We start from the raw sequence: 21,194 nt of genomic DNA on the forward strand, positions 1-21,194 counted from the left end.
CCTAATGCAACGGTAAGGCACTCGTTTTCTGCTCTGCTTCTGTGACTTTATATCGCACAAGAACTGAAATATGTTTTTTTGCTCTTCACAGCGCCGGCCATTTAGGTGTCACCCGTGTTCATGGCGGTTAGTTTTCGTGTTTGATGAGACATCTGCTTTCGGCCTAATTTAGATAATTCTGCCCACTTTACGTATAATTCTGCTATTTTTACTTACCCCAGCGTGCGTAATGTCCCATCTGCGTAGGAAGTAGTGTATAAAACTTTACCGTCACCATGATCTTTTTTTGTCCGAGGGCGCTGGGTTAACAATGTAACTCCACAGAAATTATGTGATAAAAACGTTTCCGCTTCAGCATAGCCCAAAACCAGCGCCACGGCTTTCGGTAATAAAAAATTCCAAAACCCCGAGTCAACGCTTCGCTGCTTAAAGCTGCAGCCGGGACTAATTTTCGAACGACTGTACTACAAACCGCGTATGTCAGCACAGGGAAAAAAAGACATGACAACAGTATTGACATTCCTAATCCTTCCGGTTTGGAAGTCTATCTTAAGCTGAAACATTTCTGGCAATATCACATGAGTTTTTAAATTGTTCAAGCGTATTTCTGAAACGCCAAAGAATGTTAGCAAATATGCATTGTCTGTAAGCATGCGGGTGATGGTTGTTGATGTGGTTAAGATTCAAGATAAAGTCGGAACATTAACATAAGTACGTGCTGCACCAGCTCGAAGCACGTTAGTATTGCGTAAAAGCATCCCCCCTAATTAGTTTTAATTAATCGCATCCCACACTGTATGGCGCTGTTCGCAAAGTGTGATTGTGGCCAAGCGATTCCAAATTTGCACTATTTTAAATGTTCCGTGATTATGAAAATGTAAAACTTCAAATATGTAAAGCTCACGTGACACTTCTGAGTTCGAGAGTTTCACAGTATTTTTCACTGCATACACGTATTTAGAGCTTATAATTGTTCGGTTAAAGGTAACACGTGTGACTGGGTAGCCAGATAATTGCGTTTGGCCCTGTGCCTGCTTTCTTACTTGAAATATTTTATTGATGGTATGGGGTAACTGCGTTTAGAGAAACTGGCAAGAAAAAAATTGGGCCTAGGCAATGACAGAGTATCTGTGGAATAACGGTCCTCGTGGTGACAACAGCGATACAGAGGATAAAACGTTTTTCTAAACAAGGAGACAAAAAAAAGGCACTCAAATGCCTGGTAATTTTTAATGCAAGGAAATTGACGCACTTCAAGGTTGTACGTCACAAAAAGCCAAGCACAACGGTAACAAGATATTAAGAACATATCACAAAGAACCCTTTGTTAGACAATAATAAGAAGACCTCCCAAGCAATCTACGTAAGCATTATGCCTCGGACATTGTGCGAGAAACGGAAAAGGAAAGCAGACCCCTTCAGTTCGGCATCGACAGAGGCTTCCTGTTATGCAAGTGTGTACATTTAGAAGGTCGTAAAAATTGAGATCGCAAACAAAATCTGGAATGAAACCACAAGTGCTGGTATACACAACCCTGTGCGCAAGGGATGGTTTCTTCAATCAGTTCATGTTTTTATCCCAATCTATACGTACCTGCTGCTCCGGTTGATTTGGCGATACGCGGGTACCCGCGTCTGAGTCCTAACGATGCGCAAAAGACGGCGTATAATCCGCCACTGTCTTGTGACAAAGTGAATGTGGGCCAGACGCGGGCCTCCGTAAATGTTCGGCTAAGCTAACATGAAGCCACTGTGAAGAACAGCCCATTGACTCCGTGGCGCGCATACCAGCATCGCTCGCATTCCAGAGTTAAGAAGTTCCACAATTTCAGCCTAACACGGTGATAAACAGTCATTCAAAAATAGAACACTGGAGCCATGTGATGTCACAACAAGAAGATACGTGCTATGGCTTTCGTTCAGTCGCGATGTCTCTGATAAACGTTGGGTATAGGAAGCGAGCGTGAGTTTTTCTTGGTCACAGTAGCCACAGGACGCTCTGTTCTCTAGTTTTCTGTTTCTTCTATGTTCATACAGTGAATACACGATCTGGCGAAGCCACCCGGAACCGTGAATTATTTTGTTTAATCACGAACTTTGCAAGATCGGTACTGTCATTTTACAAGCAGTTGATTCCATACATTCGACGTGTAAAGGGATACGCATCCCAGCAGCTACCATAATGTAATTGCGGCGCCCGCGGCGCTCGGCCCCAGATAATTTAGGAATGTGCTGACCGTTCGCTGCAAAAATAATGAGCCAGCCGTGAAGTCGTCACACCCGCCGCCGACAAGAGAAACATAGCGCTTTTGCTGTACGTATTCCGCTCTGAGCGGAACGTTCTTGGCTTTCATATCCTTGAACCACGTTGGCAGGGCTACCTCCAAAGTCTCGTGCGTAGTCGCCGTAAAGGTTCTTTTCCCTCGATGCAAGCCCAAGTGAAGTAGCATGAATGATTGTGTCCTCTTCCTCTAAGATGGTGGAAAACGTGCTGGCCAAAATGCCGTGGTTGAGGAGGCGGGACTGCTGAGTTTACCTCGTAGAGCTCCGTAAAAACAAAGCAAGATGCCTCGTTTTATTTTTCTGACTTTTCTTTATATTCTTGCTGGCATTCTGTCGAAACACATTCGTAAGTGCTCCTTTTTAAATGTGTCTGTTTCTCGAAATACTTCGGTAAATCTGCAGTGGTGCTAAATACATCTTGTTAGTTCGAGTTCATAAAAGCATTGAAGAGTATAGGCACTTGACGGGTATGTCAATTTGATTGTTTGATTGGGGAGTTCGTCAGATCGGGTTTTGTAAGATCGGCCTGTGACTGTAGTTTGTTTTCGGTGATGTATAACTAGAAAGTGCGGGATTTTTGTGAAATGAAGCGATGCAGAGTTACGACGCAACATAATATCATAGCGCCGAGGGGGCGTTTGCATACCTCGCAAGAACTGGGCGCCGCTCACTCAGACTCACTCAAAAAATATATTCTTCCACACGCACTCACACTCACACTCGCCCTCACCACTTCCATTCGATAGCCCTCAAGCTCAACCCACGCCCTGATCACTCGCACGCACATCGCGTAACACTCACCTCTAGTCGGCACCATTCGCACTCCCTCGCACTCGCGCTCAATACTTGCCGTCACCCCTCGCACGCGAGTATTCGCAGCAGACCCTTCATGGGTCATAAAACGGAACAGTATCAGTGCATTCTGGCGTCAGAAATCAATCCAAATTATATTCGTAAATCACATTCCGCGAGATAGTTAATGGCGCCCAGCGCGGTCAGTTCCGCAATTCGGGCAAGGAGCGTGAGTGCACTCGTGAGGGGTGAGCGGGGCTCACCTCCGTGAGTCGTGAGCTACTTCCCCTAGCGACTGGTGAGCGGGACTCACCGCGAGTGGCTTTTGCACTCGCGAGTGGTGAGCGTTGTTCACTGCGAGTGGGGCTCGCACCCATTCACACTATCACTAGCCAGTAAAAAACGGTAAAAAACGATGGCGACGTTCACTCATCCCTCACTCGGGAGTGATAAGTGGTAGTACTGTGAGTGCACTCGTGAGTGAGCCTGCCGACCTATGGGCGTATTGTAACGCAGTTGCTGCATTTATTATGTATGATTTCCACGCACTGAAGTTGAGTTACGAGAGCAAGAATAGCCTGAACGGTTTTTAATTGCCCCGAAAAACGAAAGCCAGAGGCTTTCGACGCTTTTGTGGCTTAGGATGCGGGAATAAAAGGTGTCAGTTAGGCGTTGTTGGTATGTTTCGCCGTGATGACAGTTCTAGGGTTTGAAAGCATAATTTTTGTGCGTCGTGGACAGACTGAACACATTCGTTTTTTTTTTGCTCATAGAGAAAGGAAGGGAGAGGGACAAAACCGCTGTCGAGGAAGACATAGCTGAATTTTTCTTTCTTGCGAAGCTGGAACACCGAGAGTAAGAGAGACAAAACTTTATTAAACTGAGCTTGTCTTTAGCGTGAGAAGTTGGTGGTCGTTGTTATCAGCCCAACGACGACCACGGCGGCCTTTGCGATCAGGGAGGTCTGTACCTCCCTGTCGTTGGATGCCAGTGCCTCTCTCCACTGCTCAGCTGTGGTGATTCGGGGATAGGGGTTTTGGGGGCAGGCCCACAGAATGTGGGGTAGGGTGGCTGGGGCTGTGCAGAGGGTGCAGTTCGGGGATGGGACTTGTGTTGGGTGGATTAGGTGCAGGCGGGTTGGGTGTAGGTATGTGTTTGTTTTTATGAGCCTCCAGTCTTGCTCTTGGGCTGTTGTGAGTTCCGGGTGCGGGGGTGCTAGCTTTCGGCGGCAGAGGCGGTAATGTTCCGTAATATCGGTATAGTTAAGGAGACTGTCTCTGGATGCCCTTGCCCCGTGGGATGGGTCGGGCGCCACTCCAGCTCGGAAGGTAAGATCTCGAGCCTGAGAGTGTGCGGTTTCGTTCCCTTCCTGTCCCGCGTGGGCCGGTATCCCGAGAATGTCTACTTGGGTGAGGGGGGGATTCTTCTGAAGAATTTTGAGCGCCAGAGATGAAATGTTGCCCTGGGCAAAATTTTGAATAGCGGTTTTGGAATCTGAGGTGATTGTGGGGGGCGTGGGGCGTTGCGTCAACGCTACGGCTATTGCTGCCTCTTCCGCCTCTGCTGGGTTTTTCGTGCGGATGGTTATTGCATGCACTGGTGGTTCGTCTGTGCCTTTCGTTAAGACAATAGCGAATGCTGTTTTATGTCGGTATTCGGCGGCATCCACAAAGAGGGTGTTTTGACCTGGAGGGTATCTTTTTTGTAGGTATTGTGCCCTAAGTTCTGGTCTGCATTGGTGATGTGTTGGGTGGAACGCAGAAAATTTGGTCTTTCTGTGTCTGTCTCTTTGTCTGTCTGACTGTCCGTCCCTCGATTCAGTCAGCGGGCCTATGGTACACCCTTGCAGCAGATATTGAAGAAGACGTTTGTACAACCACACCCGTTGTCAAACAAGCAAATCTGGTGGCAATTTTTAAACTTGTCTACATTGAGCAAAAACAAAACATTCTGCATATCTGAGGAAAAAACAATACATAAGTAGTATTTGCAGTGCTCACAGTTAGAAATTACGTGAATGCTTTGTAGTTACGGTGGCAAAGAAAATCTACTGCCACCTTATTAGTTACAAAATGTACCCTCTGGCGGTGGCGGTGGCAGAGCGCGCTTGTGCGTTTTTTAAGGCCCGTACCAGCTGAGGTCACTGTTGTCAAGAGAAATATTTACTCCAATACGTTGCGCAGTTCGCGTTTCTTATGTATAATAAGTGGCGTGATGTTTGATTGTGGGCGAAGCACACATAGCTGTGGCCAGGGCGGCTCCAGACACGTGATGTTCCGTCCTTCAACGACCTTGGCAGTGTTGATGAAGTGCCAAGTCTCGATGCGAAGACATGCCGACAAAATATAAGGAAAACACGGAGGACGACGCTACGGTGGAGACGAGCCGGGCTGCCGATGCCCATCATATCAAGCGTGCGCAAAAAACGATCGAGCAAAGTGCCGAGTAGCTTGCAAAAGCTCGTGAGGGCAGGCCCACTCGAAGACATCACGGCACCCACCTGGCAGTAAACGTGCGAATAGTTTGTTCTCCGGCACTTCTGCGACGACCTGGTAAAAATATATATTCTCCCTTAACAAACCTCCATCGCACTTCATCCGGGACGGAAATGGAAGGGGTAGAGTATCACGCGTTGGCGGGGGAAGACCAAGAATGAAGCAGCCGGGGTGGCACAACGCTATAGTCTTTTAAAAATTGGATTAAGACATGGTAGAGCCCCAGGCCGGATTTGGAAGCTCACTGTCCTAGCTGCAGCAGGTCCTTCATTACGCGATGTATCAGCTCCAGCTGATCTTCATCAAGGGTGCCTCCCATATCTCAATAGAAATAGCATTTGTAATGTTTGAGTTGTTTGTCTATGAGCATAATATTAGATATAACTAGGCTGCGTGAATGAGGGTATATGTTTCCTCGAATTTATCGGGTGTTTCCTAACCTACTTGTCGCCTTAAGACAATTTTGGATATGCGTGTTGGTGTCTATACCCCGCAGAGTTTGCGATTCGTTTGCGATAAGATTTTCCGCGTAGTGCAGTTTTGAATCTTAGGTTTGCTTCCAGGTTTTTTCATTGTGTATAAAGTTGCCTTTTCCGCCACACCAGTGACGCCCGCATTTATTCAATCTTCTCACTGAGACTGTACGTGTCCCTAAGTTGTGACCGAAAACTTTCCTTTGCTTTCTTCTGTTTCACTCTCTCGCTCTCACTCTCTCTCTCTCTATATATATATATATATATATATATATATAAGGTAAACGATTAGGCTAGTGAAGGTTGAATAGTAACAAGGGGCGCAATAATAAACATAACAACTTTACTTCGAAAACATAACTTTACATCGACGTTTCGGACGGGGACCGTCCTTGATAAAGGACGGTCCCCGTCCGAAACGTCGATGTAAAGTTATGCTTTCGAAGTAAACTTGTTATGTTTTTTATTGCGCCCCTTTTTACTATATATATATATATATATATATATATATATATATATATATATATATATATATATATATATATATATATAGCACACCTGTTCAAACTTGTGTAGTAACTTCAGCACTAGATAATTTTGAAGTATATGTAACTGACGCTCGCATCTGCAAGGTTCCAGATTTTCGGGTGTTTCACGGGAGTGGAGGCCATTGTCCCTCTGCCCTCTTACAAATTGACGTCGATGTCTACAAAGACCAGAACATGGTTTTTCGGCACTACCATTTAGCCGTTGCGAATGCTCTGCAGAGTTTAGTATTTATACTACAACAAAAATAAAAATATTTTCCCAAGTTTAGGTCCCCTATTTGAAATACCAAGAAAAGATTTCGGCTCGCCGACATTACCTCGGGTCTTTTATAGTACCTAGAAAAAGGACGAGGCGGTAAATCTACCAGTGTATGCCATGACTGACCGCACAAAAAACAGGCTTGCTTCGGTGTTTCGGACAGTGCACAAATAGCATCCACACTTGGTGGTTCTCGATTTTTTTATTACTCATTCACGTTTAGCATCATTATCGAACAAAGAGTACACAAAACAGTGTAGTACACAGCAAACTTAGCAGTGTTTTTTAGAATTCTGCACCTTTTGACCGACGTCAACTTTATGTTATTTCCTTGATTGTCACGTCAGCTGCGTGGCCCTCTTTGACCCTAATGTACTTCTCGTGCCATATTTTGCAGGAAAGGTGGCGCCCCTGTTGTTTTTAAAACATATTTCAAACTATATGCTTTAAGAAATCATCCGTCATTATCTCTATAAGTGGATAGCCAAGCATGAACAAAACATTAAACGTAATGTGTGCTGGAGTCGAGACTATTCACCCTTGCAGCACACTACCGGCAATCGGTGCATTGAAAGACCACAGAGATGTTTTATTCATGAGTTGCAAACATGACACTAATTCCCTCTGCGGCTGTACCTGCGCCCAAAATCCTAAAGCAACGAAGAGCACAACTGCAAGGTCCAACTGTACTAAATCCAATGAAGCTGAGATACTAGCACGAGTTACTCGGCTGAGTCAGTGCACTTTCTGCGCCTCTTCAACACCTATTTTACAGTGACCATTATAGAATTTATACCATTCTCAAAAAAGTCGATTCTGATCTCACATTAATATTGATTCAGAAAAACTATTTACACCCTATATTACCACCTATGCCCCCCAATTGCAGTTCAACAACACGCTACTTGGTATTGGTTGTGATGTTTAATGTCCAAATCGGCCTTGCTAATTTTGGAACACCGAATATCATGTAGAGCATTTAAAATCCTGCTGAAATGGCCCACACCTCCTTCGCACATCGGGTAACCGGCACACTCCGCTCTAATGGAAAACGAGCGGGCCAGAGACTCGTTAAGATATCGTTTTCCCAGAGCCTAATAGGACCCCTAAAGATAGCTCACAAACTTTAGGGTATAAGGATCGCCTCCATATTTTCGGCGATATCTTGTAGCCTTTTCGACATTATCGTACCTCTTTTCCACCACAGCATCCATCGCTCAATCGCAGCCATGCAGTACAAACGCTTTCATTCTCCACTCCACACCTCATGTCTATCATATTATCCTACCAGGTATAAAGGTTTTGCCTTTTCCGCTAGGTAGAACAAGCCTCACTTCACCAGATCAATTGGTTGTGTCCACACATATCAGCATCACGTATGACTCAACCAGTCCTTCATACCATACCATCTTTCGCAGTTTGGGACGCTGCCACCTCTAACACAGCTCCCTTTGTGCAGAAGGCCCTCACCCACCTAGCTGAAGATACCGAGCTCCAACCGTAACGGGAGCTCCGCTATCTATCGGGAGCCCGGGTATTTAGACAACCTCAATGGTACAATTGCTAATGTCTTTCTGCAAAATAAAGTTTTCACAACTACTACTACTGCTACTGCTGCTACAAGTTTTAACACAAAAACAGGTCTCAAAATTGTGACTCAGAACATCGCGTAGCCAGATAAGAGACGTCAAAGAACTGAAGAAGTTTTAATACATTTGGCAATCAGTGTTTAAAGAAGTCCGTACGTGAGATTGCATTCGTTCTGTCATAAGTTCACAATGAAGCTGCGCGAAGTTATCGTTTGGATGATTTTGAGGCAACAAAAGCACACCAGCCGACTACGAGCTAGTAGCTAACCAATCCACATTATAAGTGGTACGATAGGGAATATTTCAAGTCTCTTCAAATGAATACTTCGCATTCGCACAAGAAATAATCATTTTTCGCCAGTATAAATGTACAGGAAAAGATTACGCCTACCTTTACGTCAATCGAAAGATGCCGAAGACAATGCAATGGGCAAGCTCCACAGAAGTCGGGTACCCATACAACCGTGGAAGGGTTTATTTAGTTGATACCGCAAACATCTCAGCGCCAATAAATCTTGCAATGCCGGATCCACCCCGAGGTATAATTGCTGGAAGGACGGCATTACCAGACGTCCTAACATACTATCGTGCTATACAGGAAGTGCCTATTTCAATCGAGTTGCCCGCAGCTACATGACCACAGGCCTCAATCTTTGGCCACCTTATTGAAGTGGAGCTATAAAACGTGTCATATCTAATTCGATTCAAAGAAAACCGTCACAACTATTTGGTTTCTTTCACTTATTATTCCTTTGTCCAATAACATTGAGACCCAGATTTGCTTTGGAGCATGGTTCTCCATGTGGCACACGCATCAGAAGGTGTACACTAACTTGGCTACGTAAATGTAAGTCCCTGCCATGTGGTTACAGTGGCGTTTTGTTAAGTGGGGTCCAAACGAGTTCACACGCGACTATGTGGAGAATTTACAATTGACTGGTCGATATCAATGTCGTTGTATTCATTATTATTGCTTCTGAGAAGACGCCGGTATAGTGGTCCCTACGCTGATTCACTTAATTTATTAGGCATGGCGCTAAACTGGAGAAGCCTGGAAGCGGATCATGTATCAGCAAAGATGGCTCAGTGACTCAAGCACATGAGCTCTTTGCCAAGCGCGTTTATCGCCGTTGTGTTCCAGCTGTAATCCTTAGTACCAACGACTACGCGCATCTTTTATTGCTTGATTGCACAAATCCAAAGTACCCATTACCGACATGTGTAATGTGTCGTACATGCCTTCAACAGGACACTCAGCGACCTAACAGGTACCCACGCAAAACCGCAAAATATTCTTTCATAGATTGTTACTTTTCCAAAGTAGGGGATCTTTTCGGGAAAAGAAAGGTGGCGCACAAAAAACTGCACAGCCATCAAACATCCAGCCAGCTCACAGTGAGCACACCGCAGCTCACCCTAACTTTTTCTGAAGCACGCCCTTCCACAGCAGCAGGGGACGGTATGCAACTGTATGCAACTGTACATGCCAACTAACCTGCAAGACAGTTTGTTTAGATTTTGTTTACACCCATTTAAAAAAAAATAGTGGGCATTTCTTGCCACTATGCAAGATCTTCTTCAATTTTTTATGACAACCATTGACTATTCAATGCCCCGTGCTGCAAAGGCTGACACTAAATTACATGAATGACATTCCGCTCACTTTTTTCGATATTTTTTATTTCAGGCTGGGCTTGTAATGAAACCCTCCTAAGATTGTTGCATTCATACCTGCAGTATGCAGTTGTGCAAATATTTCGGGTGTAACGAGTGCCCAAAAAGCTCATTGTATGCGCTTTACCTCCAGTTTATTGCTTACCTGAGAGTACTCGTCATGTTAGCAGTTCATTGTCGTCATATTTTTACTTCCGCAATTTAGCATTGTGAATGCACATGCCAACTAACCTGCGCTGTCCTGTCTAACTCTCGTTCTTTTTGTGCCGTGTTTTCGCGCGCTGGATTGTCAATCATAAACTTTCACCAACTCGCCCAAACCACAGTCCTCTTGAATGCAAACTTGATTGTATTTGTGAGAATACATGAAAATACAAAGAGGAGGTTTATATGTTTTGTCGGCTTTGCGGAGGGCACCACTCATAGTACCCTTGCCAATACTGTGCAACAAGTAAGAATTGGCATTTTTGCTGCTTAACTTAACGCATAGCTGGTCGTGTACTTGCTAAGTTTAGCTTTGCTTGAGTTTAAAAAGTACAGTTTACTAGCACAATGGAACTGTCATTTGGTACCAAAACCGCTACTTATCAAATAAAGTCAACCCATATCTAATAAAATAAAACAGAATAAAGAATACTGAATGCGTGTAAATATGTCGTTCTATATTTTAACACAAAAGTGTTTTATTCCGAGAATCTTGAAGATTTCACTTATGTCATATCTGTCACGGAAGTGACTCCAGTACAACGAAGCAAGCGGCCTGTAAATGGTGCACCTTTGCACACGGAATCAACTTGCGGGAAAGCTACCTTGAAAATAAAAAGTACGTTATACTTAAGTTTCTTCGTTTCCGGGCTTTATATTTTAAAAGAAACGTTTTATGCCGGAATACAACAAAATTTCACTCATGTCATATGTGTTACGAAAGTGACGCCAGTACAGCTTTGCCGAGGCGACTCTGCTGCAATAAGACGCTCGCCAAGCACACCTACAAGGCAGCCTCCGTCCCGGAAATCATTCGAAGGTGCAGATTTCGCTGCACATTTCGCGTTCGTGTTTTACCGATACATATGACACAGGAATCAAACACAGTTTTTGACAATAAAACAGTGCTTGCGCCCATTTCGTACAAAAGACTTGGAGAATGCATGAAAGTATATTCCAGAGATGTCGCCGTTGGTTGCAATACAGGCTTATGTGTGTGGAGTCTTGACTCCCTTCTTATGAAAAAAGTGTTGTTGCATACTATTATGGTATGTACTGGAATAAGAAAACCAATCCGCGTTTGCCTGTGTGCCGTAAATACCCCGGGTGGCAGCTATCTGTGCAAGGGCATGTTTTTGCCACATGCGCCTGCACTGCCTAGGTTTACGTCTTTGTTATACCGTTCAAAGCTAGCGAAAGAAGCTTCTGAGATCGGGCTTGTGCTTGGAGCCCAGAAAATGCAAACAGACACTCTCCGTCCGACATGAAAACCTACTTTTCTCATATAACCCATCAGTATCTGTTTGTAACTTTCGCGTTAATCAGCCATTGTGAAAATGTTCGCGTCAATACATTTCGACATGGCACGAATTTGGCTGTCAACAGGCGCCCAGGCACGGAGCGGCCCTCCACCCATACAAAGACCACATATTCTCTTTCACTCTAGCATGAAGGAAATTACACTTCCAACAATGTTTCCCACATAGCTAAACCGGCAACGAGCTGCATGTCCATCGTCGCCGCAACACCGCGTACCATGGCTGCTGCCATCGGGCGACGTGTGCCTTTGAAATTCTGATCATGCTGAACGGGCTTTAAGTAACTTTCAACAAGTTAAGTATCATGATGGAGTAAAGCATGTGCCGAAATAGTTTTGTAAAATATGTTTGTTGCTGGAAAAGCACTAGCAAAACACCAGATCCCGTTTCACTACTTCAGCGTGAGTCCCTGCGAATAACGAGTGTCGTGGAAACATGAGAATTGAAATTGTTGGCCATTTCGCAATACATTTAAAGCGACTTCTCCAATAGGAACATTTATGGTGCATCTCCAAGTTGGTATCATTGGTATCTTGCGAGTTTTTCGTGCTTTCTTACAACGACAGGGTGATTGGTAGGACCAGCATATTCCGCCAGTCGATGGGCACTGTGATAGAGTCCGAAGGTAAAGTGATCCCGTGTAGGTATGTTCAGGGAAGCTCGCCCCGTTCACTCGAGCTTTCTTTGCTGTCGTTTGGGCTTTCCTCTTATTTATTTACCGAAGCAATTTTCTTTCATGTCTAGAACCAGATATACCGTAAATGACAACACCTGACTTTCTGGTTTCCCTTTACATGAATGTATTCAATGAAACTCGAAAGATGACAGTTCAGCACTATAGCCAATTACAAAATCAGTTCATTTTCATGAGCAGAGGCAACCCCAAAATAAACGGGGCTTTCTCTTTACATGATTTATAAACACCTGTAGGAACAGCCACCAGTTCATTGGTTCATTGCCCTGCCTTTTCGGTTTGCTGATTTCTACGTCCGCACAATTATCCAAGTTTCTTTTCCGTGGGGGCGATACCTGCGCAGAGTGACTGTATCCTACCTCAAATTACGTGGTATGTAAAGACATGTGCAAAGTTTGATGAAGGTTAATGAGATTTTTTTGGTAGCGATTTCTTTGCCGACAAAAAAGCAAGCACGGAGTATAAATAATTTCACATTCACGGCTGAAAAAAAGAAAAGTAAATGATAAACACGCTCGAGTAAAATATTCACAAAAAATATTGGCGTGTGCTGGAACCTTTGAAGATGTTGTAGGTTGCTACCACCTGAGTTTCTCGCACATGTTCCTGCGGCATTCAAAGGGCGCTGCGGACAGCGGTTTTGTGAACCTTGAAAGCGAAGCTGTTTAAAACAGTTTTGTGGACTTCTTTCACTGTGCAGTACTTGTTACAATGCTCGTCCGGCTCACGCTTGTCCTGTCGATTTCGTTTCTCTATGTAGCTGCCACATATGGTAAGTCATTAGTGTAAAATACAAGTGCGCCTTTATTTGTCTTCAACTCTGCTAGGAGGTTCGTGAAGGATATAGGAAATAAATATATTGGGGCTGTTTTGTGTAATAAAATTTTTGTTCATTCGGCAAGATGCCTAGTTGGGGGTCAATAAACATATATTGGGCTCCGTTCCATTTGCGAAAATATTAACAATCGGGGTTTCGGGTCAGTAGGTATACCCCTACTAGGGGGTCTCTGGAGAAACAATTCTGACTTTTGCGAATAGCAACTGAGGCTCATGGCTGTGTTGGAGACCATCGATCTTTTCTGTATTTCTGGAAGCCCCATAATGGCTACGTTAAAAACGTAGAAAGAAATGAACCCTGTTGAGTCCCCCTGCTCCCAAGCTTGATCACAACTGATTGGAGCCCCCCTACAGCTAGAGTGGCTGTGCGTTCACATAGAAAGTTACTTACGTAGTTGTATGCCCGTTTCCCACTGCTCAGTAGGCCAAAGGTGTCAAGAATTGCCGAGCGTTTGACGTTGTCGAACACCTTGGTTAAATCTAATACCAATATCGCTCTGGTATATAGAGGTGAGCAGCTTTCCCTGTCGATGACGTCGTGGTTTAGATAGAGCATGATATCCTGCGTTCACAGTTTTCGACGGCACCCGATCATAGAGTGGGCAAAAAGTCTAGTTTCTTCCATATAGTTGGTCATTCGATTTAGAACAACGTGTTCCAATAGTGTCGTTACGCAGGAAGTTGTGGAAGTGGGTCTGATGTTTTCAATCTGGACTTTTTTGCCCGGTTTAGGTATCATAACAACCTGAGCCGTTTTCCGCTGGTGTGGTAGGTCCCAGTCTCCCTGCATACGTTTATGTATATTGTGAGGGCTTCAACGGACTCGTCATCTAGGTTTCTGAGCAATTTATTTGTAATGCCGTCCTGGCCAGGATCAGAGCGAGTGCGCAGTGCCACGCTAGCTCCCCTAACTTCACTTATAGTGATGGGCCAGTCAAGAAGAGCATTTCCGTTGCCCACTTACGGAGGAAGACCCTCGCCGGTGCAGTCGCCAATGCATCTGTCCTGAATGGCTTTCAGCAATTGCGTTTGTTCCCTGAAATTGATGGAGAAGGATGCCGATGTTGCTTCTTTAGCACGGTTGAGGGCCGCAAGTCGTCGCCGCAGCGTTCGGTTAGGTTTTTGCTTCTGGAGTCGTGTGGGTAAGCTGTGTTTAGCTTCCCACTAATGTAGCAACATTGCGTCCGCCTGTTGGAGCTCTGCCTCTTCCGGTTTAATCTTAGTGGAACATTTTGTGTCTGCTTGAAGTTGTTCTGCCCAGCTCTGAATATCTGTTATGTTGAATTCAGAAGTACCAGCTACGGCCACCAGAGGGCCTCGCGCTTCTGCTCTAAGCGCTCAGAATGCATCCCAGTCGATGAGCTGTAGTTTTTTACCAGACTCTCCTTTCACTGCCCCAGAATTGACCACGATAGTGACGACATAATGGTCGCTGCCGAGGTTTTCCTGGGTGTTTAACCAGGTTGCTTCCATACGCGTGTTTTTAGCAAATGTAGTGGTAGTCAGTGGTAGTGTCCCCACTAACACTGATTCCAATACGGTTGGGATGGCGCGGTTCGTTGAGCAAACTGAGTACCTCTCTCTTGTCATCAAACCATAGATTGCACCCCTTTATTTTGTTCCCCTTGTAGCCCCATTCCGTATGGTGTCATTAAATTCTCCTACATATAACAGTCTCTTCCCTCTTGCGATGTCGACAGCTCTCCGGAAGAGCTAACTAAATTTATGACGGTATTTTGGGGAGCTATACACAGTATAATAAACGTGCTCTGGGCATTGTGTTTCTGGTTTGGGATAATTTCTACGAGGATATGAGCCGCGGACGCGGCGTCTACCCCGGCCTCGCGCCGCAGGGCCGTATTGTTTTTTGGAACGTATTTTTATTGGCATATAGGGTAACGTAGTAGCATGTGACAACGTAATATAAACTGTATCTGTTTTGTTAGTCATCGGATATATTCAAATCAGCTCCTTGGTTTTGAACCAACTGTCACTCTTGACAGTAGAGTGAGTGTTCAGAAAACCAGCGACCAAACAGAAATTAAGGACCAACAAGAAACAAGCATCGAAGAGGAAACAAATATTGAGGATTTTAGGATACGAAGTCGTTTGTAGTCGAAGTTTCTAGAGGCGATATTTTGTACTTTTGAGACAACTACATATAAACTTTCTGCCTGGGTTATAGTTTCCGGCTGTCGGGTTAAGCTGGGCTACTTAATCCTGAAACTGCAGCCACTATCAGTCAACATATGACTTAAAGCTTGTTTGGGAAACAAAGAGGGCCGTGGAATACGAAATAAAATATGACAAGCGCAGAAATTCCACTTTATTGTAAGCAGAACATTTAGGTTAATATCTTCTACGTTGACGCTGCGGGAAGTGTAAAAAAGCAACATCATTTGCTAAGATTTTGACATATAGTGTATTATGGAGCTTTGTATTTTGGGTACTTCAAACGCAGGTCGAAAGTTAGGTGTTTCTCTTACGGGAGCTTGTCATTTTTCTAGTTCCCAAAGGAGCTGAACTTGTGTTTCCGCAAATCTACGAGGACCGTGACGATGTCGGATCAAGAATATTACGGTTGAACGACAAGCTCACTCTTAATCTGAAAAGAAGTTCCGTGGTGCATGAGGATTTCTATTTGCGGACATATCGTCAAGGGGTTCCCCAACACACTTACGTGAGTGACAATACTTTTGATTTGTAGATTCTCAGATTAAAAGCATAAAATGTGTCACATCGATTCATTTTGGAGCAAACTCTTAAAATTGAAAAAGAACACTGGGTGACAGCTACTACAGTATCTAATTAAGGTAAAAATATTCTACAAATTGATATAAAATATCTGAAATTTTCGATGTCTGCATTTTAAAAATAATTATTTAGTTGTTCTCTGTGGGGTAAATTTCGCGTGTAGAATTGACCATGTAAATTTAAGGAGCCAAGTATGCGTAAAGGATGTTGTACATATTCAACCTTTTTTCCTAGGTGCGTTCAAATTACCTATTTTGCCGCAAAACTAATAAAATAAAAACATTCTCATTTATGTGAAAAGTATTTTCAAATTTTCATGGCCTTGAAAATGTTTGGGCTTGCTCAAAAAGCAAGACCAAATTCAATATTTTTTGCGAGAGATGGAAAATAAGAATGAGCTATTATGAAGCTGATGCCAAGAACTGACCCACAAAACCCTTCTTGCAAAGAAATTAAGGTGCTGTGTTCTGTACTTAGGCTTTCTAGCGTGTTGAAGTATAGGGCTCTGATCATATTGCTTCAAACATAACCGGCCGAAATGCAATGTGTTAGCGATTATTCAGCAAGGTCAGTTGAGGGAAAACCGAATAGTTAGGCTACCACGTTTGGGTATGTGAACAAGAAGTTGCATGTTCGAAGAACTTTTTATTGTCTCTTGTTGAGGTGCCTTCATTGCCGTATGGTCTTTATGAATGCTACAAAGTAACTCCTTTGTGGAGAAGAGCAGGCGAGCCAACTAGAGTGCTAGAGAAACTCGCATTCGCCATCGAAGGCATTATTGGAAGCTATCCGCGAAAAATCATGAAAATGTAGGAGTGGCGCTAACAGTAGGCAGCGATCCCTTATGAAATCACCGCACCCCCCGCCAGAATTCCAGGTGCGGTGTAAGTAGAGGAATCTTGTTGGAAATGCCGTTGAAATTGAGAGTGCAGCGGCAGTATTCAGGCTTTCCTGAGGTTGATTACCTTCGCGCTCAAAACGGCGAAGCCTCCTTTGTGGGCCCATCGTCAAAAATGTTAGGCGGCCCGCCCATTACTGCTGAAGCTAGGTGAACTGCTCGGACGACCAGACCCTTGTCGCTGGCCCGGCAGACAAAAGAAGGCAGGGGCGAGCGGCTTAGTGTACAGATTTTTTGGATGATTTGGTGTTATTACAAAACCGGTCACAAATTTCGCTGTGCAACAAAACTGACTCGTTCTGACAAAGTGTGCCTACGTCGAAAACGTTATACATTATAAACTGACATAATCACACCGACAATTTTATAGCATTGCATTTTTCAGTCGATTTCTGCAAGGTCTGGAAGACATTTGCTGCTGGGGAGGGGAGTGATCTTGGGTGCACTGGGGTAGAAGGGGGTGTTAGGAGAAATAAAACGCATGCGTGCCATACTGGTCAAACATTAACAGTGATTCCACCCCAGTTTTTTGAACACCCGGTCCTCTGCTCACTCATTGTTTCCTTAATAACTTGATTGCTTACCCGATATGTCAGAAGGTTGATAAACATTACACGGACTCGCAGACTTTCGTGAGCGAATGGGTATCGCAATCTTTCGGTTCTGCCTACTATCCGTAAGGATTATAATGAACCAAACCATTGCATGGCCAGCGGAAAAATGTTTTCAAAAGAATCAGATTAGACGTCTAGGCCTACTCGCAAAACAAAACTCTAGGCCAATGAGCTGCGAAACATCGCAGATGAGAATAGAATCGATTAAAAAACGAAATGGCCACCGTAAGATATTCAGCTTATAAAATGCAACGCGTCAGTCTCCTAAAATTTAACCAGGTATTTTTATATCGCAGCACAATCGGACAGACTTGCAAATTTTCATGTTTTTGACCTGCTGTTTTTCGGCCTTCTACGACAATAACTCTAGAAACAGCTTCGCTGTATATTGCGGCTGAAGGCCTTGCCCAACTTTTTTAACAGCGCCGGATTTGTAACACCGCACGCTGGTGGGTATATTAGTGATGTTATTCAGAGCCACCTATATACACAGTATTAGAAGAAGAGCTTTAAAATGAACTGTCCATCCCAACAGCCCTGTCCATCCCAACAGCCCAACTGTCCATCCCAACAGCCCAGTGCGTTTTCATCGCCTGCTGGTTTTTCTCACAGACGGAATATTCAGGCACTGCATTGTTAAAAAGAAACCTTACAATTTTGGGGCACAGAAATAGAGCTGAATGTTCCATATTATTTGCAAGCGTTCCAAATGCCTTGCAGACTAGGATGCGGCATGGCCACAGGAAGGCTTCGAAGAAGACGGTTTTTGTAGAAGTGACGCCTCAGCAAGAATTCAAGTAACGTGCGGTGACTCCATGCCGTTTGTGTGCTTTCGTGATAACATTTCCGGTCAGTTAAAGACGTGTTGCAAGCGCACATTCACTGTGATTGTATGCGAACACGTAACTCTGCCGGGTTCCACGTTCAGCGTTGAACCAGTTCTCGAGCCCGCTGAAAAGGTGGAGCTGTGCAGGACTGGCACGCGAAGACAAGGAGGACTAGAACCCGAGGTATACTACAGTATGCGTTCAGGTTTTTGCGTCTAGCAATGTAAGGCAAACTCGCTCTGATGCTTTTGGGTGTTTGATAAGGGTTTTGGCGAATAGTGGGTCTTGTGTTGCGGTTTCCGATAAAGATGAGTTTTTTGTTCTGATGCCAGCGAAAATGTTCCTTGAGAAGACCGGAAACGCTGTAACAAAAAATTGTTGTCAGGCTATTCAAAAGGCCATTGTCGTTAAGCAACGCGCTCTGAAGTTACTCGGTATTTTAAATTTGAGCTGAATAATGTCCTCGGGGAAGAATGAAAGGGGCCTTTTGTTAGAAGTGTTTTTCACGGTAAAAACCTGCATGCCGGAGCTCCCGTTTCGCATGTTTGTTTCGGAAAAAGGTTCATGACCCCACTTTGTGGGTATTTGCAAAAGCGTCTGGAATCGCTTCCTTATTTTGTTCCTGACTCCATGGAAGTTGTCTAGTACATGAGGACCTATGGAGAGAAGGTTTGGGGTGCTTTTAGTATCGATGTTGGTGATCGCTATAACTCCATACCACATGATACTTTTCTGCAAAGTGTAGAGAACTGCATCCTCAAAGATAAGGATGAAGCGACGGTTCGTAATGCCAGTGGTATATCGTCGAACGTTATTTGTTGCTGCTGGCACTCTATCTGAACTGTACTCTAGTTGGATGGGGTCACAAGGTGCACATAGAGAAAGCAGGCATTCGCATTAGGTCCCGTGGTCCCCCTATTTTCTGTAAATTGTTTCTTAGCAAAGTTGGCAGAACTATTGAAAATTGGCTGGCTGACATGAATCTAAAGTTGTTTAGTTATGTCGACGATTACCTTGTTTTAGTAAAAGAAGCTCAAGGTTGTAGCGCGCTTGTATATATCATGAAGACGTTCAAGAAGAAAGGTTTGGGCCTTGATTACATGTGTAAAGTATCTAAGCAAATAAAATGCAATTTTTGGTTGTATAATTACGTTTCTGTCAACCCACACTTGCTGGATGTACCACCCAACGTCTACGAAGTAATTTCCAAGCTATGATTCGGCCCATTCGAAGCCTGTACGGAACGGTGTCGCTTTTTCTTGCAGTTAATCGGTGTTAAACAAGTCCTGCAAACGTTTTGTAAAACCGAGTGCCGCCCCTCGGTAGACAGGTTAAAGGAGCCATGAAGACAAAATACAAGTTGGGTTTATTAGAAAGACTGCTTAGTGTCGATAACAATAATATCAATATCATCGCAATCTTTGAACAAATAACGGAGATATTAAACAAAACGTGTGCAGCAGTCGCGACCGCCTATCCAATTTCCCGCAACTTTTCTATGACGTCACGGAACCTTGTTTGTGCGATTGGAGGCCGCCTAACTGACCTGTCACGACGACACATGACTGGGCGTCTGTAATGGGGCCTCTAGGTACATTTGACCACATCACTTGAAGGCTAACGTGCAGTTAACGCACTGAACATTATGTTTTATTGTTGGCCCGTATGAGGTCATTTTTGCTCATAACACGTCACTGCGGCAGGAAATTTGAAAGTTTTTAAATTTATCGTACTTTTTTTTCGTTAAAAACACCTTTTGTGGCTCTAATGGAGCTGAGTGAGATACTGAATCCTAGTTCTTTCAAATTCAACGAAGTTGTATTTCCTCTTCATGGCTCCTTTAAGAACAGCCGGGCACCGAGATGAATCTTCATTTGGCTTGTGAAAAGAATCGTCGAGAGATAGGGAAGGCTGGAAGCGCGGCTCTGGGCAGAAAAAAAAGGAGCTGGGTTGGCGACTGATAACAGCGCAGCTATTTCATACCTTCATGGTGAATTAAATCACTTGAGAAATTGGCTTCAAGATATGACGTCTTTTCAGCCCAGAACAAATTGGCGAAGATTTACCCATTGGTGCAAAGCTTATCGGACAAAAAAAGGACGGGTGGTTGTGATGTGAGACACAATAAAAAATTTGTTGATGCAGGAAAGACGTGGTTTACAGCATGTCTTTCAAGTGTAGAAAGAAGTACAAAGGCCAGACTGGCCGCTGCCTGAACGTTCGTCTTGGCGAACATCAGGGCTCGTTGAAAGGGATCTGGCCATGCATTGCAAGGAGTGCACGTCCCGTCCGAAATTGCCACTCACGTTTATTGATGGCAACCACAACAACCAAGAGTGCGCGTGCCGTTCGGAGCTGCCATACACCATCACTCTTGACAAACACAGAACGGGGCCACCAGGGAGCAAGTTGAAGCATTTTGCATGCCGAAAGGACAAGATACCCGTGTCAGCCTACCGTCTGTCACACTATAGGACGATAAGTTTTTTTTTACATGCAGAGGAAATGTGACGTTACATGCTTCTGGGTTTGTACACGTGCGGTATGATTGTATGCAGTACTTTGCTTGTGGCTCCCCGTTATTGTGCGAGCTGGTAGATTGTAATGTACAATCTGTGATGACGGTGGCTCTGATTGTTTGTTTATATATATGAAAGTTTTTATTGTTAGAAGTTTCACGGGCTAGGAGAGCTTCGTCCCGTGATCTTTCTTGTCCAAGTTTTGTTTTGCGCTGTCCCCATCACGAACCTATACCAACAAGCACAACTCGCAGTTCTTCTTGTCAACATAAGGCTTACACACGTGTTTCTCGTGAAGTTTTGTGCCATGATTTGCACTGGCACGCGGGAATTGTGGCAGTGGATAACGATAGAAGGTTTGTGTTTACATACCGTTGTTGACACCGGCCCTGCAGTATTCTTTGCGCATGTAGTT

The 21,194-nt window shown here is 44.3% G+C and overlaps 1 protein-coding gene across 1 annotated transcript in view; it reads left to right on the top strand.

Annotated features, from left to right (window-relative positions):
• The first annotated feature begins 12,980 nt into the window (after positions 1-12,980).
• LOC144142270 (venom metalloproteinase BumaMPs1-like) overlaps positions 12,981-21,194 on the top strand; it is a 60,332-nt gene continuing 52,118 nt past the window's right edge. The window contains exons 1-2 of the mRNA XM_077673640.1: positions 12,981-13,102; positions 15,675-15,847. Of these exons, the coding sequence (XP_077529766.1) occupies positions 13,042-13,102; positions 15,675-15,847 (234 nt within the window). The 5' untranslated portion in view covers positions 12,981-13,041. The remainder of the gene's footprint in view (positions 13,103-15,674; positions 15,848-21,194) is intronic.

This window comes from Haemaphysalis longicornis, unplaced genomic scaffold, assembly GCF_048455015.1.
Source record: "Haemaphysalis longicornis isolate Haplotype H1 unplaced genomic scaffold, Haemaphysalis longicornis Haplotype H1 scaffold_6, whole genome shotgun sequence".
In the NCBI taxonomy this organism is placed as follows: domain Eukaryota; kingdom Metazoa; phylum Arthropoda; class Arachnida; order Ixodida; family Ixodidae; genus Haemaphysalis; species Haemaphysalis longicornis.